Here is a 15,321-nt window from a genome sequence, read left to right on the forward strand (position 1 = left end):
GAGGGACATCCCTTTTTTATCAGTCCAATCATACCAATGATGCCTCTGCTGTGTCTTCTGCTTGTCATTAGAAACACAGTATTTTTATTTAAATTAAAAACTTTGTGTTTTCTAGCAAATAATTGCAGGATTATTTGCAGTCTAATCTTTTAAATCTAGTGTGAAATAGCTCAATGTCTGGATCAGATGGCCTTATGAAGGGGAAGGCAATTATTTTTTTACATTGACTTCCATAAAGAAAGCAGCAAAGGGCCACTGGTTTTTCTTATTTTTCTATTATTTTTGAAATAAATGCTTATTCTTCCCTTAAAAATACTCTCATTACACTATCATCATGTGTAATGTCCTTTGGTGTCATTTACTACTCTTTTCTTTTCTCTCCCTGCACTTTGCACATGTGCATTGATTTCTGATTGTCTCCACACACAGGCAGTCAAGTGAAGATAACTAAAGTGCAGAATATTAGTATTAAAACTAATGAAACATGAAAAACCAAATCCTATATGTAGATATCTGAAAGCCAGGCTAGAAATGTGTGTTTTAGGAAGCACAAACTGGATACACACCAGACAACAGCAGAGGGGGAAAAAAGAGAGCCTTGTATTGATTTTTGGTTGGTGGTTTTGTTGTCCTTTATGGGCCTCATTGAAAGAAAACGGGTGGCTCATTCTGTGGGACTTATATTGCCCATGTCTGCCTTAAAATACTGTACTATAATACTATTTTGTAATCAATATACAATGTCTAAATAAACCAATACATGTTAGTGCTTTCTGCTGGAAAACCCTGATATCCCTGGTTACTATCACTAACAGTAACTCAGAGGTTGGTCCTATCTGTAAGTCCTACATTGTGCTACTTTGTGTCAAGCAACTGTGTTTAGAACAAACACAAGTATAGTAACAGGTTGTACACTAACAAGATGGGGATTTTTATTTTGGAGTAAATGCCAAAGGTAATATGTAATAGGAACTTATACGCATTGATTAAAGCAGAATGATTGAATGCAAATTTATCGGAAAGGTCTTGGTCTGACTAGGACAATAATTTGTTCTTAAATGGAGAAGTGCTAAATATTTCAAAATGTCATCGTAAATCCAGAACATGAACAAAAACACAGGCCAAATAAACCCAAATGAATCTGGTGTAAGGAAACAGCCACTTAGAAGCTTAGTGCAATGTTCAAATATTGTCAGAATCTCGTGTTAAGCTTAAATTATATGTATCGTGTGTTTTTGCAGAGACAGGATACCCAAGTTTTGTTCTCAGCCATGCTGTATGAATGTGTGACACAGGAGTGTCCAGAGATGCTGCCCACTTACATCGCCATTGAGCAGGTAACACAAACACACACAACGCACACACACAAAGCGTGATTGGGTTATAATCAGCAATAAACGAAGAAACAGTACTGTAAAATAGACTACTGATGCAACTTAGCATGTTTTCTCTGAGCATGATTACACGGTAAACCAGATTCAGCTGAACCCATCACAACCAGATACATTTTATAATTATAAATCATTGTAAATGAGTAGACTATAGTGGTTTTGAGCAACATTCATTTTGTCACTGTTACACTCTCAAACTTTTTGTATACCACTCAGAAATGAGTAAATAATGTACTAAATAGCAGAACCAACCACTAGCTAATGTGCCCATCCAGTTTTCAAAGCACCTAATACTGACAGTCCTAATGTCCTTTCTTCTGATTGTTTGAAGAAACAGTAACCAGAATGTCTTTGCCTGTGTCTCTCAGGCAGTAGCAGCTCTTCGTCGAGGTGACCTAATGCAGACCTTCCCACTGTGGCAGCTGCGTCTGGTGGTGGAGCTGTGGGACAGCAGGATGCTGCGAGGTCCTGCTAACTGCCATGACACCCTGCTCACCTCAGAGTTCCTGCCTGTCATGAAGAATGCAGTGGATGTAGCACTGGACAGCTGGCTCAAAGGTGAGGGTAGGTGAATTAAAAGCATTAACATAAGTTTCATGATATGAAGAGTTAAAGGTATGTTTCAATAAAAGACACACTTTTATCAGATTTTACATTACTCTTTGTCACTGCATCTGTGCTGCTTGTGTTTGCTTTTACAAGTTTTTGATGTGGTAATTGATCAAGGTGACAAGATGAAAGCAAAACCATCATACTGCAAACATTCTGCTCATGTGCCTTACAGTAAAGAAGAAATGTAAATAGTCTCTCCAGTCATGTATTTTGCCACATCAATTTACTGTTTCCCATTTCTTCACTTAAAATTAGTAGCAGGACCCCTAACTCAGACAGTGTGGCAGGTTTTATGGAGACGGCACAAAACCACATACCAGCCTGAGTAAAGTCAGCTGTTAGACATGCGCTCGCATGAACAGACCTGATATTAGCTGGATGTTTCTTTTCATTTTTTACCTTAAATGCAAGCAACAAGAAGTAAATTTAGTCTCTGCTGAGCAGTCACTGAATCTCACTGGCTGGATGTGTTTCAGCTTGTTTTCCTTGTACTGGGTGTAGCTCATTAATGTCATAGTTTAGAAGCTGTGTATACACTCAAACAAGCTCACATTCCATCTGTGAACCTCTACACACACCTGCACAAAACAGAGTAATACATCACGAGGCGTGGGAAACAGGTGAAGTGGTTGGACTAGACTCAGATCAGTTCATGTCTGCACTTTCATATTCCATGAAACGTCTCTGTTCAAGCAGTTGAAAAGGAAACTCAAACTAACTTGACCTCAAACATCAGGAATGTTACTGTTTTCTGGAACTCACCCATGAATGAAATATGTCTGCGTCTTCTTGGTATTTTTTTCTGATACTTCTTTCTACTTTTCTCAGTCTCGGCAGTCAGAACTGTTTTTGTTTGTTCATGAAAAGGACATTTTAGTCTCGAATAGATATGAAAGTGTGGGTAAAACTTGCAAACAGAAGATGGCCATTAAGTACACCGTCTCTTCCATGTGGCCTTGGGCACATTCGTTGCAAGAAAATGTGGCCACATGTGGCCCAGACCACCTCCAAATGTGGTCTTAACAGCTGTTCACATGTGATCGGATCAGCCAAACACATGATGCAGATGATGATTGCAGTAATACAGCCTTTTTATAGGATTCAATCAGGTCTGTTTAGCCACACGTGGGCATTACCAGAGAATCTGCATTCCAGTGTATTATTTTTCTCTGGAAAATCACAAGCCTGCAAAACTGTGATGCATTTTCCATCCACAGTCTGCTGCAGTTTGAGCTTTAAAGTCTGCTCTGAAGCTGCTCTCTGCAAAACCATCCCTATCCCTCTGAACCAATAGGCAGGTATCCTCTCTGGCATTAGAAACATTTTCCACTCATTACTTTTGTGACTCCTGCAGTTTTTAGGAACAAAAACAACCAAATATGTTCATATGAACCTCAAAAAAAACTTTGTTTTTGCCCATCTGACATGCACATGTTTCTCCAAAAGTATATGCTCACATGTTCCACTGTTTGTGGGCTCATTTTACTCTCTCCTAGACAACAGCTCACTCTTGAAATCCTACATGAGGGGCGAGGTCCTCTCCAAGGATGCCGCCAACTCTGTCCTGTTGGCCTGCTTTGTGGTGTACCGCTCCATCCCCTGCCTGAGGAACACACACACACAGCTGGAGGGTAAATCAAACACTACCTCAAACTACATTTTTACACTTATATTTTGTATACACTACATGTAACTGTCGTTTTTTGTGCATAAATAAGTGTGTCTTATCTATATGTACTTATATTTTATGTATATAGACAAGGCTGTGTAAACCTTAAACATACTGTTTTCAGCAGCATGTGACTCAACAGGGGAATACTTATTCTGCTATATAACAAATTTTATTTATTTCAAATATAAATATTAAATTAGTTATCACTAATTTCAATCTGCAGTGATTTTAAAGTTTTCAGGCAAAAAGAATTAAATCCTTAAAAATGTTTTAGTCCAAACTGTTTGTAGCTTTTGAGCCCTTAAAGTCTGATGTAACTGAAACATATACTTTTATGTTTAATATTTAGATTTGGTCTGAAATACCAGTTGTGATGTCATATAGTGAACGTTTTGTTCCGCAGCACAGTCTAAGGCCGTCTCCTCTCTTTGTACAGGCTGCAGCTCTCTCGGGGATTTACTGTCGCGTAGCAGCCGGCTGGGCGTACCACTCAGAGACCTGCTGAGGCTGCTGCCCGTCCTGCTAGGTTCTGCATCTGCACCACAGACACTGCTAGGCTTACCTGTGCAAGCATTCTGATCCTGATGCTCGGGACTAGTCAACAGGCAACCTTCTCTCCACTGTGAGGACAGGTGTGTGCAGCAAGTAGGACAAAATGTTACCATACAACACCTCAGGTCTTACCACAGAATGGCTCGCCTGATGTGCCTGCTTTTGAGATGAACTGTTTGGGAAAGCCACCAGTAAAAATGAAATCTTAGCGCTTTGTAATATATTTCTATTTAGTCTTTTTTTATACAGTATAAGGAGCGACTAGGCTGCAGTAATCATGCAGCACCAGTGCCAGATTTGTGAGCCAACCAATCCACACTGACAGTGTTTTGATGGACTGCTGAAAAGTCCAACAGGACTTTTCTTCTGCTTAAACAGAAAGGACTGAGCATTAGAACATAAAAAAAAAAGTCACCTATCATGGTACTGATGTCCATGATGCCTGCGAGAGCACAGGCCACTGTGTTGGATGGACATGAAGACCAAGGAAAGACAATAAAACATATAATAATACCCACACTATGAATACTGTGGTCTATTCCGCATCATAAAATTTACCCGAAAGCTCATTCAGGGAGGTTTCAAAGGTTTCATAGTCAAGACATCAGCTGCCTTATTTCATTCCTCCTTTTTGTCTTGTGCTTAAAATGTCCACCACTTAAAAGGCGCAGCAGACAGAGCCTGCCTTTATTGTTTTGTGCTGTTGTCATATTGTCCATCACATCTTGTTTTTATTTAGCTCGGAGCTCATTCTTGTGGTGTCAGAGTTGCATCCCTGTGGTCGAGATAAAGGTTCTTTTGAAGTAAGTCGAAGATCAAAACTGACCAGATTGTTTTGGGAGGTTCCCATAGGTTGCTGTGCTGATTTTCACAAGGTCACGTGTCACTGTTGTGTTTAGTCAACAAACTTGAAACCCAAGACTGTGGGAATTTCCTACTCAAGCATGAATGCAGCATGAAACTATGTTATAGTTGTCTGAAAATGCCTGAAATGTAAGCAACCAATATTTAGCTGGTGTGTATCTGTCCAAATTAGTTGACCAGGCCTTGGCCCAGTTCAAGACTCAGGAGTTCCATGGATGTTTTTCTTCAGTTTCCAGCCTAAGAATTATCATGTTTTCTTCAGTATCATTGAAGTTCAGGACATGTCTTCATATTCATGGACACATTATAAATAAAATGCTCCCACCACACAACAGCTGCCCACAGCTAATTTATTAAACCAGTTTACGAGCCCTAACAAATTATGGGAACTGTATGTATATATATACAAATCAAACCTTAACTATCAATACTTTCACATAGCTGAGGCCCACTGTGTGTGCTGTGTTTACAGTCACTGACTAGTCCTATGTTTTCATGGAACTCCTAATGGCATGTAGATGGTGTGTGGGAGGATATGCAGTGTGTGTGTTCTGCTATGTGTCTCACATAATTTCTAACCAGCAACATTCCAGAGCAAATGGAAAACATCCGAACAAACAAGTGGTCCACACCCTCCTCAGAGAGGAGCTGCAACACACAGAGCACTCACATCAAAGTCTCCAGTGAGCAAAATGTGCTTGTTTCTTCAGGTCTTTTGTTAGAAGAGATGAACTGTTGTCTAAAGGCTCATTCTCCTAACCCAGAGCTGAAGTGAACCTGCCAACAAATGCTGTTAAATAATTTAACCTTTAGTAATGCAATCGGTAATTAGCGGTACGAAGGGTATTAAAGGAATGCACTGTGTCCTTTCTGTCTGTTGGAAGTCTGTTGGAAGTCTGTTGGAAGTCTGTTCTCTCTTTCTCTCATACTGAGGCTAATTCCCCTGGTTTAGTATTTGAATCGGCTGGTCCGCCCACATTTAAAGAGCATTGTGTTTCCTGTTGCACAGAGCATTAAACTGACTTCTTCTCAGTGTTTTAACCTTGAAACAAATCCCTAAATGGCAACCAGACATGACTCACATATTTTTTATGGATGAAATGAAACATTTAGGCCCACAACTGTGTGGACGTTTAGTTTACCACGAGGAGACATTTGTGGTTTTGTTCTGTTATATCTTTTTTGGTGTGTTTCCTAGCTTTTATCCTCACACAGAGATGTTTGGGTGTCGGTGCTCTTTGCTCCACCTAAACACAAATACATCATTTCCTCTTCCACAATGAATGAGTTCAAAGATTTCAAAGTAACGAGCTACATATTGTCATGGAAGAAGCAGCGTGTGCTGTTCATTTAGAAAATGTATTAATGTGTTTTCTTCATTACAATGCTTTCATCGTAGTTAAGAAAACACTTAACAGTTTTGGACTTGTTTGTTGGCCAAAGGTTTCAACCCAAAGTCCTGTACTTTATTTGGAAACTAAAGCCTTCCTTGTGTTATATTTTCATATTAACAACACAGAAAATATGCGATTTAACAGAAAAGCTGAGTAGCTAGGGTTTGTTTTGAGCCCAGCATGGACTTAAAGTCATGATTTCTATGCTGTTGCAGTCTGCCAATGGTAGATGCAGACACTGGATGTGATGTAGAGATTAAACAAAGTCAGGCTAAGAAACAATGTAAGCCCAGAAAAGACAAAAAGTTGCATGTTTGTTGCTAAAAACGATAAGAAATACCAACCATAAAATCTGTTTTACACACCCTCTATACTTTGGAGTTGAGGTTTGATAAAATATTGACTTCAGTGTCTTAACATTGCACGCAGCGTTATGTTTTGCTAGTCATCTTGTATCGTGCTTTAATCTGTAAGATAACAAGGCTTCACATGTTCAGTTGGCTGACAATGTGCATGCTGTTTCTTTGGAACACGTGCTGCTTCAGTCAACACGTCTCAACAAACATTCCGAGGAAATTTCATATGACATTCATCAGTAAACTGAGAGCCAACAGGAACTAGGATGGCCTGTGGCTGGCTTTCAGAGGATCAAAGTCGGGTGGTTTTAAAAGTCCTGGAGCCTCCACTGATGACCATTTAAACGACTGTTTTACTGAACTTCTATGAGCTCCTTGTGTCCCTGGTGTTGTGATGCCGCGGGGGCACGTGTTCAAAGTAAGACAGAAAAAGCATTGCACATAATCTAGCTAAGAAATGTGACATACAGACAAAACATAACATTAGCCAGAGCAGTACAACGTGTGATGGCGACAAAGCGAAACTTAACGTCAGTCTACGTTATCTGGTTATTTTCTAAATTAATACCAGTTTTACAGGACTTGTCATTATGGTAGCAAATAAAATGGCAGAGAAGCTTGTCTAGAATCAGAGGAAGGTGTTCATGTGTTTTTTTATTATTAAACTTGACAAAAATGACTGGCCAGGCTACATCATTGCTAGTGTGGACCACTTGCTGGAGGGCTAACATGCTGAAGAAGAGAATCTATATGCTGTGTGTAAATGTTTGAGGGACTGAAATAAAGCTTTTACCTTAGGCCATGAACTATACTGAACTTCTGTTTTTTTTTTTTTTGTAAGTCATGCTGTTGCGCATGAATGTGAGATTGTGTAACAATGAAGGAGTCGTCCTGTCCTTGACTAAACAGACAGACAGCCTTGACTGAGTCCACTGTGTTTGACACGGCTCTGTCTTACTGAGCCTGTGGGAAAAGAAGCACAGCCTACAGGAGACAGGGGAGAAAAAATCCTTTTGTGTTTGTTTTCACAATAAACCAATCTAAGTATGTCACAGTGAACACACCCTCCAACTCTGGAAGTTTACTCCACGCACAGGAACACAGAGCATTTTGTTTTAACCCTCGTGTAAACAGCTCTTTCAAAGACTGAGATCTTAATTGTAAAACCACAGTCAGTGACTGAGGACCACCAAAGTTTCAAAGGAGAGAATTCTAAAGTGTTAACAGGAGGAGTCTCCATCATGACTCCTCTTTAACAACTGCTTTTCTGCTGTCAATGTGACAAGTATCTATCAGTTAGCAAGGAGAAATGATTTAACCCCAACAGGAAATTTCTCACTCAGCCTTTGCAGAAGTAAAAAAAAAAACCAGAAGTGTGTCCACATGAGGATGTCCTCATCACACTGTGGCCTGAGTCAGACCAACTGCTGACAGAGGTCGCCACTTCCCTACAAGAGGAACGTTAAGGACTCCCTCTGGTCATGGCCACTGCTGAGCAACACCTTAACAGCTAAAACGAAACAAGCTTCAGGGAAGTCACCTCAGCTTTCACCAAACTTCTGCTTTTACTTCCTTTAGATGTGCGCTTATGAAAACATACTGGATTTCCCTGTGTGATTATGCATGACAGGTTTTAATATGTCTGCACACTGTGAAGCAAGGGAAGACGTAGAATGTGGGCTGGCACTGTTTTTATCTTTGGATCGTATTGATAGCGTTATCAGTGTTTAAGAGTCTAGATGCATGCTGAAACACAGAACAAGAAGTTAGGCCTCACCTCCTCTCTTTGTCCGGATCTGATCTTTGTCCCCCTGGGTGGTGCCTCCCTTTAGAGATCTTCCAGGCACTCCCAGGTGGGTGGAGGCCCCGGGGCCAAACCCAGGACTTAATTGTAGCTGTAGTCCAATATCCATACTTCTACATTTTACTACATGCAGTCCATAAAGACTTTGCAGAATCTGCAGAGCTGTGTTATTGTTACTTTCTAATGCTGTCATTTTCTTGCTGGAGACACTGAGGCCTGGCAGCCATGATGGACCAAAGGAGAATGAGTGATGGAGCATTCTAAAACTAAGAGGGCATTACACCTGCTACACACATTGCTGTTGTCACAATGGAGCACAAAAATATTGCCAGCAGCTTCCAGCATGATTGTAGACACTATGTGACAAACTGAATGCTAGGATGAATAAAGTGAGCTGTGTACACTGTGGACCATTGTTAGTATAGTTTCTGTATGTGTCTGTGATCCATTTTAACCCTGCTGTCTCCATTCATGGCCAGGCTTCCTCGGAGGGCCGGGCTGAGGGAGGGTGGGTGTGTCCAACAAATACGAAAATGTATAACAGTGACAAGCCCCTTCAGTATGAATGGTGGACCTACAGAGGATCAGTCTGGTGCAGCAATTAGCAGAGTTTATAGTGAGAGGAGGCAGAAAGAGTTAACAAAAAAAAAACGCGCACATGCCCGCTGTTGTGTTCAGGATGACTTTTAATCCGCGCTGCAAAAGTTTAAAAGTGAAAGAAAGCGTGACAGTTCACACTGCTGCAGATTCGCGCCTCGAAAATGTTGGCTGAGTTTAAAAAAAGAAAGAATAAAAGACGCGCAAAGTTTACGCCTGGCCGCCAGTAAAGAGGGGTAAGTGTCAGTTTATTTTATCCTATGAATTAAACTCAGGAAAGTTCTTCACTTTGCAGCTGTGCTCCGTTCAAAGACCACACGAGGAAGCAGCTGAAGTGACTTTCATTAACCCCTGCAATGAATAAAGTTGTCTTTTTGTGAGTATTTCCACAGTTTAAGCACAGAGCAGAGATGTTACAGTTTGGGGAGAGGGTCGTGCAGCGCTCACTCATGCGTAATGGGCGGTTTGTGCAAACATTAAAGGAAGTAGGCTATGCGGTGTCAGACAGAGATAGTAACCCGGTCTTCCTCTTCCTTTGTATTTTTTTAAACAAATTTTGTTGAATGACTTGAGCTGAAACGTGTCAGATTTACTTTATGGCACCACAGCTGTCCATATTTTGTGTCTTTTCCATGTTGCCAAGTGTTACACTTTTGCATTGACGGAAACTATCCCTACTGTCTCTTGTGTGAACTTTACGTTTCTTTTTTTAGAGCTCTGTATCAGCAGGAGAAGTTTTGTTGGCGAGCGTCACCTCCTGGAAAATGTTTAAACCAGGGCGCAGGGGGCGTCACTTAAGTTACATTGTGAACCAAACGGCCGTGATAGGAAAGGAACTTGGACATGCTGCGTTGAAGGACTGTAGGAAACAAGTACGACTGGCTGGATGTGCTCATATCTCAGACTTCAGACATCAAACACGGGATCGATAGTGCATTTCTTATAAGTGATGACACAACAAACAGACACATGTTTTGTTGTTTAGAATAAACACAGTTTGTGCTATAGCACCAGGATGTTTATGATAAAATGAGCCAGCTAACTGAAGGTCACATACTCTGTCTTACCCCCCCCCCCCCCCCCCCCAAAAAAAAGGTCAACTTTATTCACAACTTAGTAACTGTTCAGGTGCACATTGTTTAGAATTGAATTGTAAAAAGTCCTAAAATCAAAATAACCTATTTCTTACCTATGCTGTTAACATCCACGGTTATGTATAGTCAGAGTGAAACTTCCTTAAACCCTTATGACCTGTGGCTACAGGTGCTGTAGGTTTTGTCATCAGATTTGTTGAGGCCAGTTACAAAGGCAGCAGTGTGTTAACAGGGCTGCTGGGCAAGTGACCTGGACCCGGTCAGAAGGAGCAAGCCTGGATTTTGTAGGTTGAGGTTAGTACTCGTCGATTGTTGAACTACTCCACCCAGTGGACTACAGGTGGATGAGATGAGTGTCGTACTGTTGCAGTTGTCTACATGACATGTTGTCACTACATATTTTTGTGTCGGTTGAGGTTTTGCACATCAAGCGTATGAGGTGCACTGAGATGACATTGGTTTTCTGCTGACGGGGACAAAATGCTGAAAGTGAATTCTTCGGCCCTAAAGGGGGCGCTACAGTAACAACTTAAGAAGAAGATATAAGAAGTCATTTGTTGAATGAAATTTTCATCAAACTTTCTCGAAACATTGTTTTAGCATTAAATACATCATTACACTGGAATGAGTGGATGTCCTAACAAACCCATTGCCGATGTCAGTACCTCATGTCTGACATGTTTAGACTGGAGGTTGGACTGAAGGTGCGTTTTGGTGTAAAGTGTGTGAGTTTCATTATGAGGGACGTGGGGTTTCCCTGTCCCTGTTTCCTTCATTCATGTGGCTGGAGTCTAAAAAGTAGCGCGCTGTCTTTCCGGATATGAGCTGAATATTGAGTGAGTGTGTGGAGAGGAAGAGAAACTATATGTGAGAGTGAGCATGAGTGCATGTGTGTGAGAGAGGAAGACAATTGGGACAATAGAGGGAGTGTGTTTGCATATTTTACTTGTACAACCTTTATTGAAAAAGGCTTTTTCTTTGTGATCCATTATTGTGATCCCCATGCTTGTTTGTGTATGTTATACAGGCACACATTAATGCATTTCCTCATTGTGTTGCTTAGTGACCTCTGCAGAACAAACTTCCTCTTCTCACTTGCACCATTTTGCATCCCCTGTAACTCAGATGGATGTTGAGCAGGAGGAAGTAGCAGAAAACACACTTGTACACTTTGTCTGATGCTAACTGATACCATGTCATGTAAGCAGGACAAGATTACAAGTGCAGTACTTGTTCCTGTCACATACAGGCTGATAACAGATATAGTTGTGAATTCCCAGAACACACACCAATTTAAACTGTATATAAAGAAGGACAATGTGGCTCAGTCTCCACCTAAAGTAAAACAGTGAGGCTTATGGATGCTGCCATGTTGGAATAAAGACGTCATATTGCAACCTGAGTCTGTGCAGTGTAGAGATTAAAAGGTGGAGCTGCATGGTTGCCCAAACCTTAACAGGCTAGAACCAGTTAACAGGCTTTAGACCAGCTATAATTTAATGTGAGGAGTACTTTTAGTGTTTAGTTGTGTCTGTGTACCATTCTCTAACTTGGGAGGAGGTGGGGTTTATGACGAGCAAACACACAACCAGGGCCCATGAAGGTGAAGAAGCTTAATAGGATGCAGCCATAATTCATGTTGTTTATTTACACCAGAGGGTTTCCTGCACAGAAGATCACCAAAGTTTCCCACGTGAAAACCTTACTGTACGCCTTTGTTCCTATCCCAGCTGTCAATGGGTGAGAGGCGGGGCACACCCAGACAGGTTAACCAGTCTTATCACAGGGCCACACAGACACCATCAGCTATTCACACTCGCACTTAAAAAACACTTATTTAACCAAAAATATTCCCCATTAGTATCTTAAGTTCAAATAATTATTTGACTCAGCAAAGTTAACTATTAGTTGACTCATCTATGTTGCCATACGACCTCTGAAGGGACTCATTTACCATGGTGAGGCTCTTTGTAGCCATGATCACAGTAAAGAAAACCAACACAACAGTGGTATGCAGGATTTGTGTTGTTAGTAAGCATGGAAATGAAGGCAAAGCAGGAACTGCCTGACTACAGCCTACTGCTTGTTCTTTGCATCTGTATAGACAAATTAGGGGAAATGTATATGAGATGTTGCTATGGAAAGGCAGGCGCAAACAAGAGAAAGGTGAGAGTTGTGTAGGTCATTTCAAGTTCAGCTTCACCCTGTCTGTGTCAGGAGGGGGAAAAATAAATCAACAAAGCGTTACAAATTCAGACATTTAGAAGATGACGAGAATTCACCACATGCTTCCTATTTAAAAATTTGGATGATAGCACAGTGTTTCAAAACTTGAACCAAATTCACACTTCAGAAAAGAAAGGTTAAACAGACCTTACTTCCACCTGCCTGTCAGATCCTGAATGGCCACACCTCATCATGACATCATTGTCTGTGGCACAGCAAAGTTACAGGTGGAAAATCAAAACAAGCTGAAAGACAGTAAAAAGCTTCATAATGTGAAGTGCAGAGACAGGTTTGAATATTGTTTTTTTTAATAAATATTATGTATTTAGGACATGGCAGGCCAGCTTAGTTAGCTCAAGTGAACCGGCAGCCACAGCTCAGACCGAGCTGCAGCCGTCGGATTGCTTCACTCAGTCAGCAGATGTCTTCAGAGGCTACTTCTGCTTTCTTTGTTGCAAAGAGAGATACAAACCACAGATAGCTCATTCAAATGAAAGTAAACCTTGTGTGTATTTGTGCACTATACTCAATACAAATGAGTAGGCAGCTTTATACATGAGACACAGACTGAAATTTCACTCCAGTCATCTCGCTGTCTGATAGTTTGCAGGCTCCCATTCAGTCGAACGAATCAGTTTGCCTGATCTTTCCATTTGTCAATCAGTCCTAACAATAGCTATGACCCAAGTTCTAGCTTTTAACTTCCAAGTGCACCATAGTTACAGATTTAATTAGGAAATTAGCCTAGCTTAGCATAAAAAAACACGGCTCCATACTCCTTATATGTTTTGAAAAAACCCACTTTGGCTTCGGGGACATGAAATGTACTGAACTACCATAAAGATCAACTTTTAAAGTATGTGTGCTATAAAAACTAAGGAGCCCCAGGAGTCAGCAGTGTCATGGGTATCGCCTGTGACGTACTGACTGACGCACTCTTCACAGGAGTACAGTAGAATACAGTTAGTGTGCACTTTGTAGCTCACCACTGTGCCATTTAATGCAAGCATATGCATCACTCACAGTCCAGAAACAGTTTTACTTCCGTTTCATTGTTAAACTTTTTTTCCTTACATAATTCTCTGGTCTGCCTCGACAAATTGTTTCGCTAACATCTCAGCTTTTGAGGAACTTTTAGCATCACCCTTGTTTGTGGTTGGCAAGGCGTTGTGCTGCACATTTCTGATGAGCCAATCAGCTTTGAGCCTGAGGCTTGTGAGAAATTAGATCTTTCTGCACAGGATCAAACATAAAAACCACAAAATTTGTTTCATCTGACTTTCACATGGCGCGGTTCTGTGAGGATTTTGCATAACTGGAGTTTAGAGGAATGGTGAAAGTTGATCATTGGTGTATAAAGGGTGCAGTGTGTGTGCATACCTGGTGCTCCTGTGGCAGTTTTGTCCTTGTAGGTAAAAGTGAAAGTACAGCTGGTTTAGAGAATGATCAGCATAACAAATGAGCAGCATTCCTATCTTATCAGCTGAGAACTTGCAGAGCAAAGTTTACTGTAGCTGTCTTGCTACTGGTGTGTTGGTGCACTTCCACCAGAAGTGAGAGGCTGCACTGCAGGAAATCACCTCAGAATTATGATAATCACATGTAGTATTTTGACGAACGTCATCTTAAGAGCCTAAAACAGTTGGAAACATTTATTTCTGCTATAAAGTAGGAGTCATGGAGGTCTGTGGGTATTGACTCGCTTTTGGAGCCAGCCTCTAGTGGCCTTTTGAGAGACAGCGTTTTTTTTTTTTGGTGGATTTGGAGGGTGCTGCTGGGGCCTGGGTTGTGGGACAATGGTTTCTGAGAAGCAAAAGTACAAACCTGTGTAAATATCCATCTCTTTTTTGTGGAAAGCTGCAGTGGGCATTGATGGAGTGACATGCATGTATGGATATGAATCTTGATAGAAGCATAATTGTCGTTTTATCTGTTGGAAACCTTCAGGCCTGTGCGGTAGCTGGACCACCTTTAACTTCATTAAAATAAACACATAGAAGGAAACTCTCATGTCTGATATCAGTTGATAGTGGTACTGGTTTCCAGTAAGGTGCTGCCTTGCAGTGCAGCTATAGGGCGATGGGGGATGTGCGACAGTTCTTATGTAGATGCCACTGAGGGGTTAACTTTCTTACTCTGTGCAGGTTATTGGTAACTAACGGCTGCCACAGCTACACTGTACACTACTACAGTGGTGTTTTTAGTCAGAGCTACTGGTTTCCAGTAAAGACCTGCACCCAGTGGCTTCACAGCAGAGGATGTGGTGGTGGTGCAGCCTGAAACTGTTCAGAAAAAAAGATGTTTTCTTGTATCAATCTCTTATCTTTTCGTGTGTGTGTGTGTTATTTTTTGCTTCACACTCACATGCATTTACCTGCAGATGTGTTTCTTTTTTTTTAATTTCATTGAGCTGATGTTTCAGCTTCCTGCAAGCACACACATAGTGAAAGCAGGTGTTCAAGGTACAGCATGCTGCTACAAAAAAGACAAATATTGATCAGCCTTATAGTCTTACACCTCTGGCTCTGTGTAATTTCATCTTAAAACAGAGATGATGGGTACAAAATCTGTCATAAAAAGTGTGTTTGACAGTAAACCAGTCAGATTTGTTTGTTAAGACTTAAATACAATAATAATACGACAAAGAATATAATATAAAATTTAATAAGCTTTGATTTTCTACAGTAATTTAAAGACTACATTTCACTGTCTGAATGCAGAGGTGATGCCAATGTGACTGCTTGTCTGTACATAGGCTT

At 40.9% G+C, this 15,321-nt stretch overlaps 1 protein-coding gene and 1 long non-coding RNA gene across 3 annotated transcripts in view; both read left to right on the forward strand.

Moving 5' to 3' along the window:
* Positions 1–4,746, forward strand: part of anapc1 (anaphase promoting complex subunit 1) — a 32,244-nt gene extending 27,498 nt beyond the window's left edge. The window contains exons 50-53 of one of the 2 annotated variants that reach the window (XM_028423412.1): positions 1,242–1,337; positions 1,760–1,955; positions 3,500–3,634; positions 4,112–4,746. In XM_028423412.1, coding sequence (XP_028279213.1) covers positions 1,242–1,337; positions 1,760–1,955; positions 3,500–3,634; positions 4,112–4,254 — 570 coding nt within the window. In that variant the 3' untranslated portion in view covers positions 4,255–4,746. The remainder of the gene's footprint in view (positions 1–1,241; positions 1,338–1,759; positions 1,956–3,499; positions 3,635–4,111) is intronic. The other variant, XM_028423413.1, reaches the window with a different exon arrangement.
* A 4,459-nt stretch (positions 4,747–9,205) lies between these two features.
* LOC114447209 (uncharacterized) overlaps positions 9,206–15,321 on the forward strand; it is a 46,068-nt gene continuing 39,952 nt past the window's right edge. Inside the window, exon 1 of the long non-coding RNA XR_003671819.1 lies at positions 9,206–9,478. This is a non-coding gene — a long non-coding RNA (uncharacterized LOC114447209). The remainder of the gene's footprint in view (positions 9,479–15,321) is intronic.

This window comes from Parambassis ranga, chromosome 15 (genome assembly GCF_900634625.1).
Source record: "Parambassis ranga chromosome 15, fParRan2.1, whole genome shotgun sequence".
NCBI lineage: Eukaryota > Metazoa > Chordata > Actinopteri > Ambassidae > Parambassis > Parambassis ranga.